Source organism: Mus caroli, chromosome 6 (assembly GCF_900094665.2).
Source record: "Mus caroli chromosome 6, CAROLI_EIJ_v1.1, whole genome shotgun sequence".
NCBI lineage: Eukaryota > Metazoa > Chordata > Mammalia > Rodentia > Muridae > Mus > Mus caroli.
Window position 1 is genome coordinate 84,534,793 of NC_034575.1, and position 13,626 is coordinate 84,548,418.

Sequence of the window (13,626 nt, forward strand, 5' to 3'; positions counted from 1 at the left end):
TATTCTGTCTGCACAGAAGTTTCCAAAGGGTGTCATGAAGTCCCAGTGGGAGAAAACGCAAATCTATCAGAAAGGACCACATTATGTCATGATGTGGGGCTTGGGCTTTCGGACAGTAACTGAAAATTTAAGCAAGGACCTATGGAAGGTACCTAGGAAGAGTTCCTGGCTGCAGACTCAAAGCCAGGTAAAGGGAAATTGAGTTCATCCCGTCTAGAGCTAGGTGAAGCCTATCCTAAGCAGCAGTTGTACTGATGGAACTTCTAGAGGTACAAGGTCAGCAAGTGAGTCCTGTGAGGAAAAGGAGAAGGAAGACTGAGAGTCATTTCACAGCCCATTCTTTGAAGCACCACTAGGAAGGCAAACAGGGTGAAGGGGGCTTGGCAGGTGTGCAGACCAACTAATGAGCAAGTCTGGAATACCAAGGAAGGCAGAGAGCCCCAAGCTCTTTCCCAGGAAGATAACAGCCCCCAGCACCAAACCACACATAGAGAACACCAACCCTAGTCCGCTGTAGGAATGTAGAACCAGCCATTTCTCAGTTCATCCAGGGCTGCACTGAGGCAAAATTTGTATCCCCACGCCTCAGCAGCACTACCTTAACACAAACGCTCCAAGGCTCACAGCCACACTACTGGGCTACACAATCAGAACTTTACTGAGTCTGTTACTCACTTCCTCTTTTGTGAACTCCATGCTCTAGTCCTGCCTTGTCTGACTTGTCTCTAGCTGAAATGTCTCCTTTCTTCGACACTGNTAAGCTTTCAACAATATTCAACAGGAAGTTCTGTTGGAAATGTGGCTGTCCTTCACAACAGGTTGTCAAGCTCTGCAGTAAAGGGGCATCGGCAACAGGGAGCACCGCTGGACACCAATCCCTGCCAGCCTCTGCTTTTCTAGTCTCTAGATGTCAGGCAGAAGTGTTAAAGAAACAGAGCCTTCTTTCTTAGGCCAGTCTTTCTCCTCTAGAGCTAAGCTCTGCAGACCATCCCCGAGCNTGCCCTAAGCCATCACTCCAAAATAGGAAATATTAAAGTACACATATACTAGGCCTCTGGTGCCTGTGTCAAAAGGGTAAGGAATAGGACTCACCTGAAAATGACCACAGTAGAGTGACTGTCTTCAAGTGTCACAATGCAATGCNGACGAGCAGTTTTAGCTCTAATATCAAGGTCAGATGGCCAAGGGCAGCAGCCATTGACCTCTCCTGGGCTTTAAACCTACAGCAAAGGCTAGGCCAGGCAGGTTCTGCGACTAAGCAGAGCAACATTAGTGCATTTCCCCGCACTGATTTTAAAAGAAAAAAGTCAAGTTTATCTTTAGGTAGCACCTGTGTGTGCTGCCAAATAAATATCCTCAGGAAGTAGGTTAGAGACAAAGGAAATCATTTTAGTCTTCCTGAAGGCCTCAAGAAAAGAGAGCATCATCACAATATGGTGACAGCAAAAGAAGGAAAGTCAACGTATCTCAACAGCAAAGTTGTTTTTTCTGCTGCCAAGAGGAGCATCACATTAGCTAAGTCCTCCCTCCTACCCAGTGAGGCCACTTCAAAGCAGCAGGAGCCTAACTGCACCGCACAAGAAATGAAAGACCCAACTAACAAGAAGCAAAGCTCAACCAGTCCAGGAAAGAATGGTGAACAGTGAATGGTGGCGCAAGCCTTAATCCCAGCATTCGGGAGGCAGAGGCAGACGGATTACTGAGTTTGAGGCCAGCCTGGTCTACAAAGTGAGCTCCAGGACGGCCAGAGCTATACAGAGAAACCCTGTCTTGAAAAACCAAAAAAAGAAAAANAGAAAAGAAAGGAAGGAAGGAAGAAAGAGAGAGAGAGAATGGTGAACAGTGCAGGGAAGGATGCTGAGAGAACCTGTGCTTGGGACCAGCCATCTCATGGGCCATGTCTAGAAACTGCTCTTCAGGAGCTATGGCTTTCTCCTTATATGGACATGGATGGACATAGACAATGACGTGACTGCAATCCTGGACAAAGCACAGCCAGAAACTAGGCTAGGGGAAGCTTGAGGCAGCTCTCACCAGCTGAGACCTACAGCAAGCTGCTTAGGTCCATCAGAGGCTCCCTGACACAGGCTTTGAGAATACAGTAAGTGTCTGGGGTCTTGAATGGTGTCTAAAAGGTAGTATGTGTCCTCCAAACATATAATCACCCTCTTCTGAGAGGCAGAAGCTCTGTGGCCTTACTTGGCATTCCATACCAGCACTCCAGAACTCTGTATTCCTCCTGCCTGTATGCTTGCTTACTGTTGGAAGAGCACATTCAGGACACTTGGCCTTAAAGCCACTTGACCTGAACTCTTTTTCAAACTCAAAGGGAGCCTGTAGAAACCACTACAAGGACCCTTGGTTAAAACACACTCTCTCCCACAAGGTACACCCAGCTCCCAAACTCTATCCCAGCCAACCTCTAGCTACTGGACCTGTTACTCTCTCCCTCTTTCATGACTCCATGTTCTAGTCCTGCCTTGATTGTCTGCAAGCTGGGTTCTCTAGCTGAACTATCTTGTCAGTAAGCTCTCAATCACCCTACAGAGTTACAACAAGATATCCCCTCCTCCCAGAAGCCTTCCTGGACTGGCCTAGCACCTCATCACACTTCCTCACCAGATCCACCTGCTATCACACCCCAGCACTTTGCTGAGGCTATTCCCTGTGGCTATTCTGCCTGCAAATCTCCAGGTCATCTGTTTAGGCTTGGCTCTGTGTCCCCATGGGAGGTTGGGAGGGGGCTCCTTCCTGCTTGTGCCACAACACACTCACACATCACATCACATGATACAGGTTCTCCTGATCAAGACTCTTACAACTTAACTGTATCTTGTATCTTAAGTGCCCATTCCACTCCTCCTGCCTCCCCTGACCACAAAACCCTTGAAGACATACACAAGGTTTGTATCTGGCTTCATATCCAAAACAACACTGCACAGCTATGCACATAGAACCAAAGTGAATGGCTAAAAACACTAAGACAACTGGGCATAGTGGTATACATCTTTAATCCTAGCACTTGGGAGGCAGAGAAAGGCAGATCTCTGTGAGTTCAAGGCTAGTCTGGTCTACATAGTAAGTTCCAGGTCAGTCAGAGCTATGTAGTGAGAATCTGTCTTAAAAATAAACAAAAAGGACTGGAGAGATAGCTCAGTGGTTAAGAGCACTGATTGCTCTTCCAGAGGTCCTGAGTACAATTCCCAGCAATCACGACCATCTGTAATAAGATCCGATGTCCTCTTCTGGTGTGTCTGAATACAGCAACAGTGTATTCACATATATTACATAAATAAACCTTTAAAAAAAATTTAAGGGGCTGGTGAGATGGCTCAGCGGTTAAGAGCACTGACTTCTCTTCCGAAGGTCCTGAGTTCAAATCCCAGCAACCACATGGTGGCTCACAACCATCCATAATGAAATCTGATGCCCTCTTCTGGTGTGTCTGAAGACAGCTACAGTGTACTTACATATAACAATAAATAAATCTTTAAAAAATTTTTTTTTAAAAGCAACAAGACCAAAGCCCACCAAGACATCACCATCTGAACCTCTATTACTACAAATCCCTAGGAGAGGGGTCCCCACAGGTTAGGTATGGCACAGAAAGAAGCAACTTAGATGGTTTAGTAAGGTAGTAAGTATTGTATCTTTTTATCACAATTAGAAACAGATTTTATTTTTGAAGAGATGAAGTATAGTTACATGCCACANTATGGGTTAACTTTAAAAAGCATGCTTGAAACTGGGAATGCCATAATGCCAGCCCCTGGGAGGCAGAAGCAGGAGCACTACAAGTTCAAGGCNAGCGTGGGCTACCCAGTAAGACCCTTTCTCAAAACAATAACTACAAAGCATGTCCCAAACCCAAGCCAGGCACAAAATAATTCCATTTCTGTCAGAGTCTAAAATCTACAGAGCTGTGAAGGAGGCTGGCAGCTGCCCAGGTCTGCAGAGCTGACTGTGAGCAAGCACAACGCACAACGCCTCTTTGTAGAGGACAGCCATGCAACTCCATAAACACATGGGAAAACACTAAGCATGCTGAACTGCACGTTATCTGAACTAAACTGCTTTTAAAAACCATCATGTACTTTCTGTNAGGCAGGCCAGGTAGAGCTACAGAAGACTCGGGCATCATCCCTACCCCATGGTGTTTCCAGCCATACAGTACTGTATGGTCCTTCCAACAGCAGAGGACAATGTGTTGCTCGGTTCAGACTGGTTCCCAGCCCTACCGTGAGGCTGCCTTCAAAATCCCTGGAACTGGGAGTATAAGGTAGCTGAAGGCCAGAGCTAGAGACAGCATCACCTCCTACATGCTACCAAAGCCCTTACTGGGAAAGGCTCAGTCCCAGCCTGGCTGAGGTTCCACTGAACAAAAGAATGACCAAGAAGGNCTAGGTCCTGGGGCTTCATTGATAGGTTATCTTCCGAAACGCATGCCCAAATCTTACCCTAGCCTGAATGAAGTGGTTCCGAAGGAAAACCCAGAGACACTCACTCAGATGCAGACAGGAGACGTTCAGCAAAAAGCTTAAAAGCAATTAATTTTAAGTGATCACAGCTTTACCAAAGCTGTGGCTACAATTTCCTTCTGACTTTGATTATAACCTTCCAGCAAAATATTTGCCTCAAGAAGGCAAAGTCTTTGCATTATTTTCTATTCCTAGCATGACTACAAAAATATTCTTTGATTTAACATTTGATATGTTTTATTCTCAAGGGCAAGCCCCATGAGAAGAAAAATGTACCCCAACGGAATGAAATATGACTACCTGCTTCCATTTTTCTTTCCTGTTGGTTCCTGCTCAAATATTCTGCATTAATTTAAACTCAAGACTGTGTCTGATGTTGTGCCGCTCCCACACTGTCACCCCAACCAAAGCAAAGTCACCCGCTGTCCGGCTCCAAGGGAAAATGATGTAGAGGAGATCAACTTGAGTCTCCTGGAGACAGCTAAAGGCACTGCAGCTTGGAAGGAGATCAAGTGGGGTCAGAAAATGATAAGCGCCAGGCACAACAGAAGCACTTGTATTTCTACAGCAGCTCTCTGCAGTGAGGCAGACTTCCTACTGACCAGCCTTTGAAGCAAGGGAAAGCAAGCAACTCATGTTGGCTCAGCATCACCTGGTAGTAGAAGACATCACAGAGGCTGTTCCAGACAGCAGAATCTCCCATATGCGTGTGTGCAAGAATGCAACCATGTGTGTGTGTGTGTGTGTGTGTGTGTGTGTGTGTGTGTGTTACTGCTGAAAATAACAGAGTACAAGGAGCCAAGGCCCAGCTGATGACAAAGCCTGTGTTGAGGGAAGCACTTCCCCTTCTAGCACCTAATAAGCNTCAATGTTATGCAAGCATGTAAGTGCCATACATATGTTCCTACACAGATAGATGCTCACAGAAAGGTCAAAGGCAAGGAAAACAACAAGTCTTTTCATTTTTTTCCACTAGAATAACAACCCCCCATGTCCCTGGCTGCCAAGGCCCCTGTCCAACTCCCCTCTGCTTATGCCAAGCAACATTCTGGCCCTAGGTGTGCATGTCTCAAGGCCACTGTGTACTACATAGAGTGACCTGAGAAATTTGGTTGATGGCATGTATTCTTTTGCACACACAAACCCTGTTCCATTCCAAAGGAAGGAAGTCAGAAAGGAAGGTTGTCAGACAGAATACAGAGGGACTTAAAGGGATGAGCCTGGAAAAGCAGATCAAAGGGCCAAAAACTTGTACTCCTGGGGCACCGAGAGCACAGAAAGTCAGAAAAGTAAAGCTTTTCTTTACATACGTACATAGCTAAGCTTTACAAAGAAAAATGTCTCAAAGGTAAGAGACAACGCCCCCTAGGCTCCAAGTGCAGTGACTGGGTCAGACATACAAACTTCTGTGCATTCCTATGCGGGAGTGGTCCAGAGAAAGCCCTGGCCATGCAGGACCTGCCTCACACAGTGTGTATGAGATGGGAGGGCTTGGAGACCCATCATAAACAACCAGAACAAAAGACTCAGAGACAAAACACTGTTAATCCTTGCAGCCACCAGAAGACTATAAATTGCTAAGCCAAGAGACCAGCATTTTTTCTCTCCTACTAGACTTAGATTAAAGATGAGTCTTACATCTCGTACCCAGCCCAAGTCTTTAAAACATACATTGTTTAATCTTTTTGAAGTTCTAACCCTGAAAGATTTATACTGGAAAATGGATTTGAGAAAAATATCACCCTGAAGCACTACCCAAGAGGGTGCAGTGGACAGCACACTTTTCATTACCACTGAGAAAGCCAGACAAAGGCTGTGGAGGCAAGTGCACTCAGTTCAAACTTGGCTAGCAGTAACTGTGTCCCTGCTCTCTCTGAGGTACAGGAGCTTTCCATCTATAAAATATGAATTTCACCTTTCCTCTCTAGGGCAGCTGTGAGGGTTAGAAGAAAAAACCAATAACAAAACAAACTAATGTACCAACCAGAAGGACAGCACTCAATAACTGACACAGGTGTCACCACCTCTGATCCCNAGCACCGCCAGCCACTGCAGCTGAGCCTCAGGGGCAATGAAATCTAGCTTTTTGTTTTTCTTTTTTTAATAATTTATTTGTTTTTAGAGCACTGATTGGTGTTTTGCCTATTTGTATGTCTGCGGGAAGGGGCCAGATCTCCTAGAATTGGAAATTACGACCTATGGTTGTAGCTACCATGTGNTTGCTTGGCATTGAACTGGGGTCTTCTAGAAGAGAAGCCAGTGAATACCCTTGATCACTGAGTCATCTCTCCAGCCCAGAAGCCCAGTTTTCGTGAAGGAGGGATTCTTGTTTCTGGAGAGTTCACCTTGGAGAATAGAATCAGACAGCTGGCTTTAACTTAAGAAACTATCAAGAAACCCTTTAATACAGTTCTCATGGTGTGGTGACCCCTCCCCCAATTATAAAATTATNTTCTTTGCTTCTTCATAATTACAATTTTGCTGTTATGAATTGTAATAAAACTGTTTTCTGCTGGTCTTAGGCAACCCCTGTGAAAGGGTCACTTGACCTCCCCAAGAGGTTGAGAACAGATGACACAGTCATCAAAGGATCCCAGGATAAGAGGAAGACCACATCTCTGCTCATGGAGTCCCTACCTGCAGCTTCCTACCCACAGCTCAGCTGGCCACATACATCTACAAAACAACAGCCTTCCAAAGTACACCAGGCCCTTAAGAGAAATCCCTACCACCACTCTCTAGGTCCAAACTCTGTTTAGACCTTCACTGTCCTGAACATACCTGTGACATCCCATGAAGACATCCTGCTGGGCCTCATNCTACTAGCAGTTAACTCAGACCTGACAAAGCAGCCTCACCAGGTGGTTCCTTGCTCTAGGGAAGCTCTTTTTTTAAATATGCCCACATCCTGTGCCTCAACAAAGGTTGAGGAGTGCTTTTTTTTTTTTTTTTTTTTTTTTTAACAGAGCCTCACTATGATACCCAGGCTGGGTGCAAATTCCCGGACTCAGGCAATCCTCTGCCTCCAGCCCACTGAGGAATGGCTAGACAGGTGCATCCATGCCCAGCTTACATGAGGTACTCCAGCTTGAGACCCCTCGGACTATGACAGTGTGCCTTTGCCAGTGTTCTCTTGTCATCTCCTGGATGAGGAAAGAGCAGCCAGCTAGGCCATTAGAAGAACATAGCTCTTCCTTCCTTAGAACCTACTAAGAACCTGCCAGATGCCTGCTGTCAGCACAGGCACCAAAGAACACTGGCGAGTCAGATCCTACTCTGCTCTCATACAGCCCCAGTCCTAGCAAGGGACAACTGACACAACACCCAAGGAGCATGAAGAAATGGGAAAGTTCGAGGGTGAGGGCTGGGGACAGACACACCAGAAAGAATCAGTCAGGGAGACCTCACTAATGAAGGGACATCTGAACTGTGACCAGCAGCAAGGAGTCTGACAGACCAAGAAGCAACAGCAGGGGCAAAGTAACTGTTGACATATTTAAAGAGTGGAAAAGTCGACAGCATGACTGAAGGTCAGAGACATGGGAAAGTAGTTGCTGAGGAGGCTCCAGGGAAGGAAAGCCTGGGTACTGAGCCTGGAACAAAGAGGCTGGATTTATCCAAATACAAGAATGTACAGGGGAGTCAAGAGCAATAGTGCATGCCTTTAATCCCAGCACCTGGGAGGCAGACAGGAGGATCTCTACGAGTTCTAGGCTTGCCTGGTCTATTTGGTGAGACCCAGAACAGTTAGAGGTAGAGACCGTGCCTCAAAAACCAAATCAAACAAAAACATACTGAGAATCTAGAAGCAAGGGCTAACATGATCTAATGAGCCCCTGAAAATGACCCCACCCACTGTTCAGGCAGCAGTGGGTGAATGGCAGGATTCCAAAGGCACTGGCAAGACTTGGCCTGTAGCCAGTTCAGGAAGGCAAGGCACGGTATTAAATAGACCCTGTGCACAAGTGAGAGGTGACTTCTAGCAGCAGCCCTGTGCACTTAACCGGCCAGGCTTGTTTCCTCATCTGAAAACCAGAGTGATGCTTCTCCACAGGACNCTGCCCAGTCACAAGGTCCTGGCCACAGGCCTGGGCCAGAGCAGGCACTCAAGCAGCTGCATGCTTTCCTTCAAAAGGAAAAGCTCCATCTTCCCTTTTCCTTAAGAAAGAAGGTAGGGAGCCGATCGCCTTAAGGAAGGATGGTCTTATCACTCCAGTGAGGTCTGGCCACATTGTAAGACCAGGAAGGAAAGTTTTCTCAAGCTATGAAGCAAGAAGAGCAACAACAGGATATGAGAGCACAGATCCCCTAGTACAGGTGTAGAGTCTCAATCAAAACACCATTGCTTGGGCTGAAGCCATTTGATCATATACACCTGGCTAAAGCTTTTGCCTCATAAAGGTTCTGTGAAATGTACATATTAGAAGCAGTGGGCAGGAATTCAGGAAACTGGGGCACATGGAAAGGTCCCAGCTTGGGAGGCAGGCAGGCCTTGACAATCCAGCTGACTAGCTGCCTTCCTTAGTGGCTACACAATAAACACGCTTCCAGCAAAGTTTGTCCAAGAAGTGAAATGTTTGAGAAGAGCCATGCCAGAAAGTTACTGCACAGTCACCATTATTCACTAGTGACATAAGATCGAGAGCAAGGTTCAAAGGGCACAGAGCTAGTAAGGAAAAAAGCTGCGAACCCAATTCTGTACATCTCTAAAAGAATGTCTGTCCTTCTGCCCTGGCCTAGATTTTAGATTCTCCTCTTACAGTTGAGCTACACCCAATACCGTTATTATATGTTCAAAATATAGTAAGCTAAGAAATGCGCTGAATACACAGAAGCTCTGGGCCTGCCAGCTCAGCAACCAGAGTTGGGTACACAGAGATTTGCACTCTGGACCTCAGGGCCGACTAGGAGCTGCAGATTACTGCACTGCTCAGTGTCAAGAGAACCAACCATGTGACGAACCAGGAAAGGTCAAAACTCCACTGAACTTGTAACACTTACACACCATCATAAAGATGAAAATTATAAGTTATTACAAGTCAGACTCTGTATTTTCCAGAAAAAAACTTCATCTTTCTTTCTTTCCTTCTTTCCTTCTTTCCGTCTTTCTTTTTCTTTGCAATCCTGGGGGTTGGAACCTAGTGCATCCCGCACACTAAGCAGGTACTCCACCACTGAGGGACATGCNAACCCCACTTTCTAGTTTCTACCCTGTATGTTCCATCTCCAATTTACACTAGCTTAGAGTACATTTCCTAAAATATATTTGAACACAACCAGTCAGAATTTACTGAGAGTTTTCAGTTTAGTTTGTTTACTGTGTGGCCCTTGATAGTCTTTAATGAGTGAATCCTGGACTCGATAGAGACTGTGCAAGAGAGTGACTCTGGCAGGTAAGCCTCGGTTTCCACTTCAGTGAAACAAGGAAACAGTCTTAGACTGCCTGCAGCACAGAGAAAGGGAGGCCACACAGCTGGAATGACCCACCTGCCCCATATGCATGCTTCCAGGCTTACAGCGCACTGCTGGAAAGAAACCCAGGGCCAGCAGAAAAGCAGGAAACGGGTCACTGGAGCTACAGCAGGTAGACTCAGCCACACCTCCTTTTGTGCTGGGTGCTTACAAACAGGTTATGGGGTTCTGTTCCTAGACTTAAGTGTAGTTAAATGGGTTTGCAAAAGGAATTTAAAAAGACATAAGAACAGTTTCCTGTAGACGAATGGGAGGGGTCACGTAGACGAATGGGAGGGGTTACGCTGAGCAAGGAAGGGCGGTTTCAAGACCTTTTATTTATAATGGCCTATTCCTAAGTGGCCTGTAATTAAAGACTAATTAAGTGGTACAGATTTAGGAGCAGATTTTAGCAGTGCCCATCATGACTGAAAACACGCAGGCCCTTTGCCTTAGCCAGTTCACACATAACTTATCCTGTTACACTAGTGCACATCCCAAAACCTTCTGGGCTAGAGTTATTATTCACTGCAGTATGAATAGCAGCCAACTCTGGGAAAGTCACAAGGGTCAGTCAAGAAAATGTTGGTATAAAAGTACAAAGGAACTTTATGTGTAGATATAGTCTCCAGACAGTGATGGTTTGTGTATAAAGGGGACTGGNGGAAGAGATCCTGAGAGAGCCTAGAGCACTTGCCTCTTATCAAGGCACTAGGCTCTACCCACTACCCCAACCGACCACAAGTAGTACAACAGAAGGAAAAAAAAAAACAGGATCTTTCATTTCTGCACCTTGTCTGCGTTTCTGTGTATGTTTCCTGAAACCATCCATATACACAGGAAACTGAGAGCAGTGTTTGGGACAGAGAACCAGGAGACCAAAGGACAGATACGTGGTGACATTTTTTTTTTTTTTTTGAAACTTGCATACACCCTTTTTGCAGGGTTTGTTTCTTTGGATCATTTTTCTAGGAAAGCATCTCGGTGCACGGCAGTGAAGGTGGGAACTGTGTCCGCGTTTGCGGGCTGTGAGTTCGAGACCACAAGCCTTCCGGGCTGGTGGCCAGGCCTAGGCTGTCAGGCCGCCATCCATCCCGCGAGCTCGGACCCGGAGCCCGGCTCCCGCCCCGGCCCGCGCTCACCGCCAATGATGGTCCGGATGAGGGAGGCGTGCCCGGGGCAGTCGACCAGTGTGACCTGCAGCAGCGTGTCGCTAGTCCCGGGTTCTGCCCCCGGCAGCGGCACGACAAAACAGGAGAAGCCCAGGTCGAGCGTTATGCCGCGCTCGCGGCTCTGCGGCTGCTTGTCGAAGGCAGCAGTGGAGGCCGTGGTGCTCAGCGCGCGCGCTAGCGCTGTTTTGCCGCTGTCGATGTGACCCAGCACGCCCACATTCACATTTACCCGCCGGCCGGCCATCCCGCCGCTGCCTCTCACGCCGTCGCCTGAGCGCCGGCCCCGCGGTCCGCCTGCTAAGCCGCACCCCCCCGCAACCCGCGCTGAGCGCGCCGGTTCCGGCACGGAAGCTTCCGCCCTCGGGCGCCCACAGCCCTATGGCGGAGCGCACACAGAGCGGGACAAGAGCCGACCTGCTACCTGGGTTTGCTGTCATCCGGCTCCCCACGCCACAAAGTCTCGCCAGTCTGAGATTAGGGATTTCTCCTTCCATCCATTCATCCATCCATNCATCCATCCATCCATTCATTCATCCATTCATGCATCCAATCCATCCATTTCACCATCCATCCATCCATCCATCCATCCATTCTTCCTTCCCTCCCTCCTTCCATCATTCCACTCACCCAGTCCATCCACGCATCCCTTCCTCTATTCCTCCATACACACTCATCCATCCATCCATTCATTTCTGTCAGCCTTTATTAAGGGCAGACTGTATACACTTCACTGGGATGTGGTAATTGACATTATTTGCTGTGAAAACAGGAGTAAGTAAAACCCAAGACCAGTGGCCAAGCCAGACTATCTGGAAAGGACAGAGATGGGAAGGCGGGGAGCCTAGTGAGGCTCAGGGAAGATCCCCTCAAGGACTGTCACTAGAAGTCCAGTGCAGACTGAGAATTGCCCATCAGAAACCAGGAAGTACTGTGAAAAGAGGAAGAGGCCCCTGTTGATTCAGGGGAGGGGAGGNGGGGGTGGGGACAGGACAAAAACCTCACTCTGAAGTCTAGGCTACCATGACGAGCTGCAACTTAACTGTTGTATATNAACTTGAAATGTGCCGTGAGTGTTATACCAACCAGCCTCTGTAACCCCCTTCAGGCATTGAAAGGTGTCTAGAACCATGAAAGAGGTCACAAGCCTAAGTGGTTGCTCTGGCAAAGGGTAAAAGCCTAGGAAAAGAAGAGACCTGGAACCTCACAGGGAAGGAATGGCACTGGAGAGCGTGAAGGGGGTGGAGCTTGGCTTTAGCCGCTGACCCAGAGAGGATGCTGGCCCAGCATTCCCAGCCTTTCTCTTTCTAGGACAGGAGGGGTTGTGGTTTGCAAGTGAATTGTTTTGCCCGGGCTTGTGTGCTAAATGCTTGGGCCCCAGCTGGTGGGCTGTTTTATGAGATGAAGCTTAGCAGAAGGCAGTAGTCGCTTCCTGTCCACCATGAAGCGAGTAGTTCAATCAGATTGCTCCTTTCTGCTGTCACCAGGATGATAATATACTGCTGTGCTGCCACAGNCTAGGGGGATCAAGCCCAAGTGACCATGCACTGAAATCTCTAAAATCATGAAGTCAAACTAAAGTCTCTTTCTTTCTTTGTCTGTATAGGTGTTTCATCACAATGATGCAGCCTAACACAAAGCCTGACTTCAGAGTGCTGACAAATATTTTAGCCTTTGTTGATAAAATTCCCTCCTGAGGGGAGTAGCGAATGACATCTACCCACTCTTCCTAAGGTTCCAAAGACAAACCAAAAAGGCAGTACGACAACAATTCTTAGGATTGAGTTTATCCGGCTTACTTATAAACATGGGTGAGAGGTAAGGAGTGTTGACGACCACAGAGCGGCTGCACTGGAAAGTTTTCTCATAGCATAAACTATGGCTTTCCCTCTTTCTTCCTCCTAATCTACACTAACCTATGTATTCTCTCCTCCCTGAAGTNCTGAGGCCACGTGCAATTAGGGCTGGATTGAATANGCATGGCTAGGAGGAGGGGCTAGACACTCAGGTGAGGATCCAGTGACCCAGCTAAGGTCCTCCTCCTAGGAGGGAATGTCATCATCGGTCCACAGGCCTGACCATGATGAACTCTGGAACTTTGGCACAGATGGTCTCCTGAAGATGGCGGCAGTTTCCAAGCTTAAAGCTCACTGACTCCTACTGGGCAGTTTGCCTCTGGGATGAGCCAGGAATGCATGCTGGCAGGAAGTAGCCCCAAAGGCTCCACAGATCAAGACTCTANACTCTGAGTCCCTGCTGTGGACTGAATTGCATTCTCCAAAGGTTCCTGTGCTGAGGCTTTGATACCCACCCCACATGCATGTGATAGCATTTGGAGATGGGTCCTTAAAACCAAATGGGTCACAAGAGTAGGGTCCTCATATGAATTAGTGCTCCCAAAATTTGTGTCTCAATTTTCCCATCTCCCAAACAGGAAACAAGAAGACACTATCCTCTGTTTGTCTGTCTGTCTGTTGTTTGTTTGTTTGTTTGTTTGTTTAAAACCCACTGATAAAGCAGCGGGCATC

The 13,626-nt window shown here is 47.3% G+C and overlaps 1 protein-coding gene across 2 annotated transcripts in view; it reads right to left on the reverse strand.

Annotated features, from left to right (window-relative positions):
- The window catches only part of Eefsec (eukaryotic elongation factor, selenocysteine-tRNA specific), a 191,882-nt gene extending 180,483 nt beyond the window's left edge, over positions 1-11,399 (reverse strand). Inside the window, exon 1 of one of the 2 annotated variants that reach the window (XM_021165245.2) lies at positions 11,072-11,397. In XM_021165245.2, coding sequence (XP_021020904.1) covers positions 11,072-11,345 — 274 coding nt within the window. In that variant the 5' untranslated portion in view covers positions 11,346-11,397. Of the gene's footprint in view, positions 1-11,071 lie in introns of both variants that reach the window. The other variant, XM_021165246.1, reaches the window with a different exon arrangement.
- Positions 11,400-13,626: the final 2,227 nt, after the last annotated feature.